The following is a 13,265-nucleotide window of genomic DNA, read 5'->3' on the forward strand; positions in this document are numbered from 1 at the left end:
ATTACCTTTGAGAATGGAAACAGATCTATCCCTTCTGACACATCAGGTTTTGGCATGCGGCCACCGGGAGGAAACGGAGGTGGCCGACTAAGTGTGCCCAGTGCGATGGTCGGTCGATCACTGGAACTGGGAGTCCAACTTAGTCGCACAGTTTGTGCACGCGAAATGTTCACTTTGCGAAACACCCGTCGATATGAAGAATGAGAGACAGTAGAAGCCCTGGTGCGGAATTCGGAGTAACTGTCCGCCCGTATTATTGATTTATTTCGTGAGGCCTTCATAGCAGATTCATCATTGGGCTGTGAGGAGAGAGAAATTCTCGTGGGCGAGCTGACTTGGCGACCCGATTGGTTTGAAGACGATCTGGAAACAGTCAGACTGTGGCCAACCGACCGATCCATGGTATCGTTTGGAACAGACCATAACATCGATCGAGTTCGACTGCTACATTGTGGAACATGAATAGCAGTTATAAAGTTAGGGATTCGGAAATACCCATGCTTATTGTTCAAAGTTTCCCGTGTGGCATAGGTTGTAACATGAATTAATTCACTTAAGCGTGAAAATGACACCAGCAGATGGTGTGGTTTATGCACCAGATATTTTATTTTCAAGAGTGGAGAGCTCATTGCCAAGGACCTCCTGTGCGAATGGTCGACTACTGATTGATCGAAAACATGGAACATTTGATTCATATTACAATCTGGAAACGTGATGGGCTAACTCACCACGAGCTTGCTTGTATAGGCGATCACATCAGACAGAGATAAGGTCAAATTACCCTATATTTTAGATAAGGTAGGAAAATTTTGCCGCTGGAATTTTTGTGACTCGGTGTTTTCCTCAACTATAAATGGCGGTCACAGTAAGCCATAAAGTCAAATCGACGAAATTAATGATGTTAACACCACCAGACTGACAGTAAAGCACTTAGGAGAGGATTGGCGCATCTAACAATAAACATTAGCCACCGACAAATGGCCACTGGAAGTAACCGTTAAGGAAACAAATGAACCAACGGCGTGTGTGTTAAAACACACTGACCCCTGAACAACGTATAAGTCCATGAAAATTCAGGCCAGATGCCATGAACTAAGCAGCTGCTAGAGCAGCAAAGAGCTACCTGAAGCGCAGGAACCTCAAGTAATCAATGGACTTTAAGACAGACCAGTTCATCTGACAGCCAGAAATGAACTACCAAAATTCAGTACTAGAGTTATTTTGCGAGTACCGAATAAAGAATAACCGAAAATTCAGGCACCAAATACTTAATTATCCGTCATGCGAATTCATGCACAACGGGGAAGAGCAGCCATGGTAGCACACATCCGGCAGAACACGGTGTGAACAATACACCATATATTCTATACCTATGAATATATATGATAACTACAGCGTGACAGGGGTTCTACTCTGTTGCCTTAGTTACAGAAGACGTAGCACTCACCAAGTGCTGCAAAGAGGACAATGTAGAGGCTCTTGTGGAAAAAGCTCTAAGTCAGCTTCAAGCCACCTAAAAATGCATATCTAATGTATTTTGCACGCTCGTTAACTATTCGCATTCATTACCATAAAGGTAATCACGTAGGAACAAATAGCAACATTGGCTGGAGAGCTTAGAAGATACAAAGCACGACAATATCGTTTACCTTCCCTGGTGTCCTAAGTGGATTTTACTCGTTAATTGCCAGCATAATATAAATTTGAATCCAACGGGAAACAAAAAAGCAGAGAAAGTATGAATGGCTGGAAAAAGCGTATTCGAAGATTTAAGCTCAACAAGAGATAAAAATTACTGAAATAGAAATTCCGAAGACCTTTACTTCTTATCATTGTCACCATAGTCAGAAGAATAGAAATTCTCGACAAAAACTGCACTTGTTTATATAGCAGTCCATAAAAGCGCCGTTCACTGACATGCTCACTTGTGAATATTTTGGGAACTTGTGAAACTCATCATTCTCATTCTAATGGTCCTCCTTTTGTCCCGGTGCGATAGTTCTGAACCGACCAAACGCACCACGCTGGGCGGTTCAAACAAACAGCGTGGGTACAGGTTCACCAATGTTGGACTGCTGACTGGGAACATTTGCCAGTCCTTTATTCCCCTTGGCTTATAGAAGTCTCCCGGATCACATCGCATTCCTACACTGCTCCGAATTGACGTTATAACTTATGCCGTCGCTTGCTTCTTCCCTCAAGCCTATCTGGTAGTGTGTTATGCCATCTTCCTGCAGAACTTCACTACCTTTCCGATTCGGACAACTTTCCTATTTCAGTCGCTCTCATTTTATCCAAAGTCCTAAAGTCCATCGTGACCGAATAGCTCCAGTGGAGTGCTGGCTGCGTGTCCTCTTGCGACCAGCAATATGGATTTAGGAGTAACCGCTCTACCGGGGTCCTGCAAGCGTATTTTTTCATAGGTCCGGTCATCTGCTCTATACGTTTTGATGAAGCTGAACCATTTTGCCTGGATGTTTGAACCGAGCACGGTTTAAGGGGTCTCCGCCAAGCTACCTATGTACAGCCTACGCCCTCTTTTGGTCAACTGAAGTAGAAACTTCGGAAACAATGGCGCCGTTTTTCAAACCAACACCACCAACGTCGGAGTGGTGTTTTCTTCTGTCTGTCCTCACATCTTTACTAAGATCCGCTTTTCCCCGTCCCTGGCTGAATTCACGCAATTGCAGATGATGCTGTTCTCCACGAATTCACTTATATCATTCCGGGGAATGAAACAATGGGCCGTTTTTCAGACCAACACCACCAACGTCGGAGTGGTGTTTTCTTCTGTCTGTCCTCACATCTTTACTAAGATCCGCTTTTCCCCGTCCCTGGCTGAATTCACGCAATTGCAGATGATGCTGTTCTCCACGAATTCACTTATATCATTCCGGGGAATTCCTCGACTCCTAAACATCAGATTCGTTCCACCATGGGATTTCGTTTTCACGTTCAGGTTCCGTATCCTGCCACTAAACTTTTACTTCTGGAACAAGTTCAACAGAAAGTTGAGTCCTGTTGCTTCCCCGAAACTGACCAGTGACCTCGAATCCCTTTTTTCTTTTCTTTGTTCGCTCCAAATTCATATAACCTGTTTTGCCTCCTAAGTTTCTACAACGCCCCGATTACTTCTGCCAGATGAGAATATCCAGAAACGAAAAACTCTCGAGGATTCACTCTGTTTTCCCCGCTTCTTTCAGCCCTCAATTATTCAGGAGTGGAGTTAGTGCCTAAGGACAAAACCCAGCTGACTCTGTGCTATACGTGTGACTTCTTGATTTTCATGCACTTTAGTGTCTCGACATGATTCTGCGTGCTTTCCATGCAACTTCATTATGGTTATGAAAGGCTTCCCTTCCAGTATGGTCCATCAAGTGAGTAGTGAAAAAAAAGACGGAACTGAGGGTACTGTTAGCTCACTTCCAAAGTTAAGAGCTCAGTGAAATGAGAGGAAGAATAATGTTGCACTCGTATCCTCCAGTTTAGTCACAGGTCTAGTCAGAAAAGAAAAGCGTTTATTTGAGTAGGCAGATTAATTAGTTAAGTGAAAATCCATTTAAACCGGAAAGAATGCGACTAAAGTGGATGAAGTCTCGGCTAATGCGGTAACTTACTCGCGACTTACTGGCCCAACACGCCCGACGGAGGCATTACTAGTGGGCAACTCGGGGGTGGAAGGGTGGCGATCACGTGATCTGTGTGTAGTGGGTCGGCGGATGGGAGTATCTGAAGAAATGAACAAGTTCTCCATCGAATCATCCGGTGTACGGTTGCGGTAGCCTAATAAACGGATGGAATCTGTGTGGTTGGGAGTAGGCAGAACACTGTGAACCCGCGGCCGAATCAGGTGAAATGATCGACGTCCTGGATAACTGGTTCGGCATCGTCTTCGTTTATTCTGGCCGAGATACCGCAGAACCGGTGGTAGATTGAGTGACACACGAGGAAGTCCAATATCCGCAAGCGCCGGACTGGACCGTGAAAATAACTTGAGTTTGTACAGGGAGGAGGTGCGTGCGTGTTGATCAGGGCAGCTACCGACGAGTGACGAACGCCGTCCACGAACTGCGAGAAATAGAACGAATTATTTTTTGGTTATTTCATGAGCTGCAAAGTCACACTAGGTATCACATGTTCGTAAAATAAATTACTCCAGGAACTGTGATTAGAAACAAAAGTGCTAACACAAAATAACAAACTTTATTTGCGCCGCCATATAACAAACACAATAAATTGGTATGAAAATTGTTAAGGCTTGGCTTCAGATCCTTAATAGTGATGAATGGTGCGCTATTCAGTAGACTTATTCAATACAGCATTTTTCTACTAATGGTCGTGTAGGGAGAAACAATGTCCAGCTCACTAATAGTATGTACCAAATCAGCCCTGAGGGTTTAGACAGGACAACACAAGTCCACGAATGATTCTCGACACGCGATCAAAAAAGTTCTCTCTTAGATGCTTAATTATTATATTAAAAAGAAATAGTCAGGGCCCGTTTTGAAAAGGTGCTCCTGAGGGACAGAACCCGAGGCACCAAAATGGTAATCCACGTCCTCACCCAGGTAGTTTAAGAAAATGAACTAGTGTGGTCACGAGGTAAAAGGCACGAAGTCAGCCTCATCAATGGGGGGGATAAACTTTTCTAGACAATTTGCCTCCCAAAGTGCCTCTAGAGGAACCTAAAACTTCCCCAGCCGATATAGCCATTAAAATTAAACTGAACAGTCTATCGGTCTGCCTAAAATGAGAAAATCACCTAAAAGTGAAGTAGGTACACGTCAGAAACATATTGGTTTTGATTGACGGGCAACACATTTACCCGTGTTTTAAATAATTGACCATCATCATCATTGACAGCGTGACATTAGTGTTCAACACTGATGTTTCGCTGCTGTACAACCATGATTCATTTGAAAGCCTTAGCGTGGACAGGAACCATTCATTTAAGAATATGTTCCGTGGTAGTAAAGGCCGCCATAATGAAGACATTAATTCAAGCACCGCCAGTCATGATTACGGCTCCCCACTTGTAGGCAGTTTCTTTTGTATGAATGGAAAGAAACGCGGAAGCACAGGATTACATTAACTGATATGCTGTCGAAGCGACCTAGGCACTGAGGATTCCAAGTGCTCACCTAAACAGCCTCGGGAAGTAGGACAAAGGCCTCCGCGACACCAAGCAGGAAAAATTCGAGAGAACCGGGGGACACTGATTCAATTGTCCACAGCTGAACTAACTTTGATAAACACCTTCGGCCCCATCAAGTTCACAGAGAAAGTGTTCCTCATCAAACTAGGCACCACTAGTTCAGATTTTGAAATGTGGGTTGCAATCATTCAGTCTGTCCGTCGGGATTCTTGGGTATAACATCCATCTTCAAGGACAATCGCAATAGGCAGGCCGAACAACCATCATTTTTTTCCTGAGCTACATACGGACGGATAAGCGGAAGAAGTAACATCATCGGTGCGTTGCCAGGATGTTCCCTAAAAACGCAATGATGGTGTCACCCCGATTAGGATGAAACGTCTGCAATCACATTGTCCAGCTCAACGAACAAACCAACGACTAGTTACGCTACCTAAACTAACAACATCCTCCTAAATACAAGATCTCTCATGTACTGGTGTGTACCCATGCCCACTGTCCCCTGGACCAGTGGATAACCAAGTATTTGGTCCGAGCAGACTGAGATACCACTAATTCACGAAGGAAACGAATTACGTTGTAGGCAGTACAATTTTGAGAATAAAATATATTTAGATTGTTTCCGAAACATTTTAAAAATGGTGTCGATAAATCTTTCTGTCAGGATATCGTATAAATAGTGTAAATAGATGTTTTTACAACGTTATATCTTCTTATCTGCGTCATTTTATTCCTCAGGCTGTATAGAAAGGGAAAATTGCGGTCAAACGTGATTTATGACTTTTCAAGTGGCAAGTACATAGAATTTCATCTGCTGTGATACATGTGGTGATGATGCGATTGTCTGCGGGTCCGTTTTGACGGCTTTTTACATAAATTGAAAACTTCATGCCGAACGTGCCCGATCTATACATCTTGAAACTGACAGTTTCAAGCTCCTTGGAAATAACTTGACAGTGGTTTGTTGAGTTTGAAGATTAATTGACAATCTTGGCTGAAAATCGCCAACAAAATTACTTATCTGTTGAATTTTTCATACTGCATTTTAAGACAACATATTTGTTGAACAGAGGAAAATAGTAGGAATTTCGGTAATCCGTGGGTGCGACCAGTTGGTAGATGAATTTATATACAGGTACAAAAATATGGGCGGAAATTGCAGTAGGGAGACTGACATCGATCGACCGCACTTAGCTAAGTTGAACCTATTGGCGAGGAGGTAAGGGTCAAATCACTGTTGTAATGGCTTGAAGCCGTGTCCTAGATATCGAAAGACGAACCTGTAAAAAGTTGTGATAAAGGAATAGTCACAAGATTCTAGGGAATCCGTGGTGACAGCCGTCCTCGCGGTCTACCGTAACGAAAAATGTGCTATGCTGCGTATGATTTGCGACGTACGCTCATCTGATTAGTATCCGGTTCATACAACGCCAAAAAGGTCGAGCCTGTTAAGAACGACAACGAAACTAATCAAAAATTTACGGCAAATACTGGTAACTGAGTGCCAAAAGGCCGATTGGAAAGTACGGTCCATAGTTTGCGATATCTGCACAATAGCTTCACATGTGCGAACTGTAGGTCACGGATAAGTAACTGGAAGTTTAACCGAAGATATGGTGGTTTATGACACGCATTAGTATAGCACTGTTGCTGCGCACACATACAACCTCATCGGTTACGATAACTCTGCTCTCAGCGGAGATTGCATGAAATCCAAAGAGACTGACACGGTCATGACAGATATGTACACGACGGGTGTCTCTACCCTACATCGTGTGCCGGTTGCACAATCAAGGTTTAGGTTAGCCCATTTACAAAGCTTGATGTTGCGACAGAGATCTGGCTGCCGTGCGACTACTACATTGACTTAGAGTAACGAATTTCTGTTGCCCGATTTTCTGCATTTCTTTTTATTGAGTGCGAGTAGTTTCAGCGTCATTTGGATCAACCCAACCCCGTGCCGTCGATGCCTCCTCGACTGGGGACGAAATGTTTGCAAACCAACTAACAAGCTCAGAGAACAAATCAACAATCAAGTTATTCTGACAATGCTATAAAACACAAATCTGAAAACACACTAGGTTTCGGCACACAATTTTGTGCACAAGATGATTCCAACGAAGACTGCTACAAAATTCAGTAGTACAAGAGATTTGGTTCTGTAAGTGAAGTCAATTGATGCCGAAAAGCTTAGAAGCACTGTACAGCTGTACAATCTACATTGAGGATCGATAGCAGTGCGTATCTCAGGTTAGAGCACATGACCTCCGGGTTAGTGGTTAAAAGCAAAGCGCTCGAGACAACTCGGCAGTTAGAGCACGAACTTAGTGTCGAATAGAACAACGTATAGCAATGGGCAATAAAGGCATTATCGGCTTAGCTATTCGTCTGGAAACCTCTACACAGTGGCATCAGAAATAATATACGCAAGGAATCCAAAAACTCTAGTCGTAGGGTAGAATACCCGAAGTGATGTTCACATGAGGAAACCGGGAATGGATACACTCACAAGTCCTACAGAAGACAAAATATAATTCATAAGGTAGCTCTTGAATTCAGACCATCTCAAAGCAAACGGAAAATCCAAAAGTTCGGGTATGACTTCCTTTGCGTGTATTTCCTACTACGTAATATGAAGAACCACGACATAATTGAGGCTAGGTTCTTCAAGCTCAGGTGAGACCAATGGGAAACCCTCAAAAGAGACAGAGAAATCACTAATGCCTCACTGCTATACAACCACAAAGCTTTTATAATTAATAAAGGAAACCACTCACAAGGTTGCTGAAAACTCTTCGACAGCCCACGACCGGTGTCGCCTTTCTCGGGGCTCATCAAGTAGGCGCAGTCCCCGAGCTTCCGTCAACCTTATGTTCTACTTGAACCCAAATTGCACTGTTTCCGAGAAATACACTCATTTGCAAATCAATTTGGTTTTCACGAGAGACTCAACTGAATGTCTCGTTTATGCTATTCTACAACTGAACGTGCTGCACACAGTTCGCCTCATGATTCAGTTGGCACGATATTCGAGATATCGCAGTCTATTTTAATAAAGGAAACTATTCACAAGGTTGCTGAAAACTCTTCGCCCTTCTTGAGGCTCATCAGGTAGGCACAGTCCCCGATGAAAAGAACAGAAAAGAGTGGGTGCGAGAGGGAACCTGGTTCTGGCCTTACTGTAACTTGGTACATGCGACCCTAAAGACGCAGTGGTATGCCTTTTTGACGCCACAAGTGACGTAAATCAGCAAACGAGTTTCGAACCTTTGAGGTTGGTGCACTGACTCCATCAGACACATTTCCGTCAGACCTAATGCAACTACCGAGGTATGTAAAACTCCCCATAAACTCTGGTGCTTCTCTTTGAATTGGAAGGGGCATGTTCAGAGACTGCACGTTCCGAAGCATGACCGCACTTCTTACATGCATGGCGCGGGCTGAAAGATGTGGTGATTTTCAGTTCGTTTACGATACCAGTATAGAAGGGTTGAGTGTCTCGGATATCTTGGCCCCCAGTTTGACAGGTGGTGCCTCAACTTCTGAAGTAGCTTGCATTTTCGCCAATGTAAGCTTCAATGAGGGGTGAAAATGAATGAGGGCCTCAATGCCATAATGCACCGATTGGATGAAACATATCAATAGGTAGTTCGGCACCGAGTCAACAATGACGTGCTGTTGATGATTAAAGTGATCAGTATAGGCCTTCGACACACATATACCTTTAGTAACGACAGTGATGGGGCCATTTTCTCCCGTGCATGATGGGTCAAGTGCTCAGAATTTCGTCAAACTGTACGTGGTCGATTAAAAATTCAGTATTAAAAGGCTTCAAGGCTCGACCAGGGCTAGTTGGAGACGGCATCATCCGGTCCTTTACAAAGCTCACTGTTGCTCGAGACTGAATTCGTTATCCTCATCGACATTAACAACAGCAATAATACTTGTGTCTAACATGTGGAAGAATGCTTGGTAAAGGGTGAAAAGAAAAGGGGAGGGATGAGACATATTACGAAATTCTGCCTTTAACTCGTCCACATTGAATCATGGTACAATTCACCGATTTCGAAAAGAACAGAAAAGAGTGGGTGCGAGAGGGAACCTGGTTCTGGCCTTACTGTAACTTGGTACATGCGACCCTAAAGACGCAGTGGTATGCCTTTTTGACGCCACAAGTGACGTAAATCAGCAAACGAGTTTCGAACCTTTGAGGTTGGTGCACTGACTCCATCAGACACATTTCCGTCAGACCTAATGCAACTACCGAGGTATGTAAAACTCCCCATAAACTCTGGTGCTTCTCTTTGAATTGGAAGGGGCATGTTCAGAGACTGCACGTTCCGAAGCATGACCGCACTTCTTACATGCATGGCGCGGGCTGAAAGATGTGGTGGTTTTCAGTTCGTTTACGATACCAGTATAGAAGGGTTGAGTGTCTCGGATATCTTGGCCCCCAGTTTAACAGGTGGTGCCTCAACTTCTGAAGTAGCTTGCATTTTCGCCAATGTAAGCTTCAATGAGGGGTGAAAATGAATGAGGGCCTCAATGCCATAATGCACCGATTGGATGAAACATATCAATAGGTAGTTCGGCACCGAGTCAACAATGACGTGCTGTTGATGATTAAAGTGATCAGTATAGGCCTTCGACACACATATACCTTTAGTAACGACAGTGATGGGGCCATTTTCTCCCGTGCATGATGGGTCAAGTGCTCAGAATTTCGTCAAACTGTACGTGGTCGATTGAAAATTCAGTATTAAAAGGCTTCAAGGCTCGACCAGGGCTAGTTGGAGACGGCATCATCCGGTTCTTTACAAAGCTCACTGTTGCTCGAGACTGAATTCGTTATCCTCATCGACATTAACAACAGCAATAATACTTGTGTCTAACATGTGGAAGAATGCTTGGTAAAGGGTGAAAAGAAAAGGGGAGGGATGAGACATATTACGAAATTCTGCCTTTAACTCGTCCACATTGAATCATGGTACAATTCACCGATTTCACACGTTAGGACAGTATCTACGTAAAACTCACCAGTGAAATGACACCAGCTGATTCAACACCATCATCAACATCAAAATCATCATCATCATCGCCCTCATCAACAGCATCACATCAGTAGTAAGCAGTGATATTTAGCTGCCATACAAAGAATGCCTTGGTAAACAGAGAAAAGAGGTGCGGACTTAGTACAAACAGCCTTATGCCCCATTGAAAGCAGTCAAGAACAAGGCACCCATATCTTGAGACAGTAACGCAGCTGAGCACCACAGTGAAGTAGGACGGGCCCAGTGGAATCAACCCGATATCTTTTGCGAACCTCATTTGGCATGAGGTCACCATACAACGGCCTACAGACTTCGGTCAGACAGCCGGCTGGGAAATGACAGCCTGCTTGAAACTTAGCCGACTCCAAAACCAACACTCATTAAAGATCAGTATTCCCAGTTCGGCGGGCTTTGTAACAGTACCCACGGTAGGTGGAAACAAATTAACCGATTTGAGGGAATCAACGGTCAAGAGAAAAAAGTTGCGCTGACGCCAAACACACCTTCGGATCGAGTACCAACAGCAACGTCCACAGTCTTTCTGGTCTTTACAGGTTCACAGGTGCCATTGACAAGTACGCTTATTGGTGAACTGCAACGATCAGCCAGCACCGACGGTTTGACAGTCTCGTACACAGCATCGTCACCGAGCCCTCCTGATTCCTTCACATCAGTTGAATCGACCGGAGGCGATAGATATATGTCCTCGAAAATAATCGGCAAACTAGTCGTGTCTCCATCCAATTCGCGGCAGCTGACAGGTAGTGAAGGTAAGTGTTGAAAGTAGGCGGATTGTCTTACTTCGTTTGCTAGTGCCTCGTGTCCAACCGTACTAAAGGGTAGAACAAAACAATAAGCCCAGCATTAGTATTGCGGTTCTGGAAGAATACAGACTTTCAGACAGATGAACCACGCCTTTGCTACTGGTAACCCATAGTTCCCCAGAAGAGACCACCTAGGGGGAATGGGTATTCGGCTTACGATGAGAGAGGAGTCACTCTGAGTGGGGCACACTTAGTCGTGCCCTACATAGAAGCGTGTTGTGGGCTTTCTACGGGTGGTCTCCGTTAGAAGTCTCTCTAGGTTTCCACTAGGGATGACCTCACATCAATCGAGAGATCCCGCAATGAGCCATGGATGCCGCTGTGCACACCCTGAAGGAGTATTTTATCCAGTGGGACTAATACAGACGAGGGGGATTCTTGAGTGCGCCCTGTGACAACTAGAGTAGACACAAAGATCTCTTACAAACATAAAGGTACATTTCTGTTTGCCATCCGGGTGGGGGAAACTCATTAAGTTGAAATCGTCATCCAAAAAGACGGCGCCATCCCCTGTAACGGTGGTGCTGCCAATAAACTGCCATGGGATGCTTGGTGATGGATAAGTCAGTGAATGTGTTACCTGATTCCGTGCCAATAAAGCACCTATATCGGAGCGCTTCTTCAATGTGGCATCTGGGGGTTCCAAAGCTCCCCAAAGATGATTTCCCCATGCAGCTGTACCTTAGCGCGCTAAATGTTATACTCTTCGAAGGAACGACCAATAACGCAGTAATCGACTGTCGACAAGATGAGATCGAATCCTATCGACTGACCATTTGAACACCACGGAGAAATAATTTACCAATCACTGAACTTACTTCGGATCATACACGGCCAGAAGATGAACGAGTGAAAGCTCTTGACAGAAAAACGACTCCGCAAACCGCTTCATCTAGAGGGTGAATGATACCCAAAATAAGTTATGGCTAGAGTAAGTCTATGACGTGAAGCAGTCAGAGAGGCGAAAGATGGAAAGTGGTGGAACGAAATACAAAAGCGAATGTACCGAGATCATGAATATCTTTAATGGTATTCACCATTCGGTTGAAAAGGCATTCCGCACAACAAAAGGCGCTGGTATCTTGCTATCAAGTTTTGTTGAATTCCTGAACTATTAGTTGATAGATGCTTTGGTGAACTAACCTCCCAATCAACGGAACAAAGCAAGCAATTTTCAGCAAAAAAAAATCCAAAGGTAATGACGACTAACAGATAAGAACTCAAAGTACTGATAGCGAACGTTTGCCCAGAAATCACCAGCTAGCACCAAAGGAATCCCTGTTAGCAATGTTGTGGAATGTAGGTAGCTCGGGTGCGTTGTTTGGTTGTTGGTCTGTTCGCCGAGCTTGGCAGTTGGATTGCAAACGTTTCATCACCAATCGAGGTGACATCGTCAGTGAAGGGTTGAGTGGGTGAGGGGGAATCCCTGTTATACTCACCTCAGTCTAAATCTTCCGAAACCATAGTTCGCAACTTACGCTCCTTAATTGTTCCAATGCCCTCCGCTTACTTGTTATTGTTATTATTATTGGTATGAAAACAGCTTCAGGACGATTGGTACAGGCTACATTTTAGTATATGCAGATAGTACCATATCGTGTTCCATATAACCGTTGACATGGAGCAATCAGTGAATGGTTGTGATCGATATTAAACTTTCTCATATACCGCGCAGCTACTATGTAGGAGTTTTGCTAATCGAGAGGTTAGGTACTAAATCTCAACAGTATGGTGACAAAGACATCAGACACAGTACTACGCCATATGGACACAGATGGGTGAGACGTAAACAACTATATGTTAATCACACAACACCAATGAAGGCAGGTGAAGAAGGTTGCTGATGGACACAAGCCACACCCAAGCATGTTTCGTTGCTCGCGCGCTAAACCGAGTCAAAATTGAGACAGATAAGCTGTTTCACAGCCATTTCTAAGCGAATTCGCTGAACAACAAACAGATCCATCATGACCTCCAAGATATAGGTACAAAACTCCATTCGAGTTCGGTCTGAAAGATGCGACAACAAAATTAACAACAACAGATCACCTATGCTAGTACGTTTCAGAGACCGATAATACCTCCACTGATGACGACAAAGAACCTGGGTCTTGTGAGACGAAATCCGTTTCCTTAGAGTAGGTGCACAAGAGTGCTACGTACCGTAAGCAACTAACTGACCTCATGTAAGATGAAGTGTACAATGAAACGTAGCTAAATCGGCGAGCTGAACCA

The 13,265-nt window shown here is 44.2% G+C and overlaps 1 protein-coding gene across 1 annotated transcript in view; it reads right to left on the bottom strand.

Moving 5' to 3' along the window:
• Positions 1-13,265, bottom strand: part of T265_13992 (hypothetical protein) — a gene marked incomplete at both ends in the record, with an annotated part of 53,201 nt that overhangs the window by 15,748 nt on the left and 24,188 nt on the right. The window contains 4 exons of the mRNA XM_009171549.1: positions 6-363; positions 3,618-4,068; positions 10,710-11,038; positions 11,849-11,922. Of these exons, the coding sequence (XP_009169813.1) occupies positions 6-363; positions 3,618-4,068; positions 10,710-11,038; positions 11,849-11,922 (1,212 nt within the window). The remainder of the gene's footprint in view (positions 1-5; positions 364-3,617; positions 4,069-10,709; positions 11,039-11,848; positions 11,923-13,265) is intronic.

This window comes from Opisthorchis viverrini, assembly GCF_000715545.1.
Source record: "Opisthorchis viverrini unplaced genomic scaffold opera_v5_127, whole genome shotgun sequence".
Taxonomy (NCBI): domain Eukaryota; kingdom Metazoa; phylum Platyhelminthes; class Trematoda; order Opisthorchiida; family Opisthorchiidae; genus Opisthorchis; species Opisthorchis viverrini.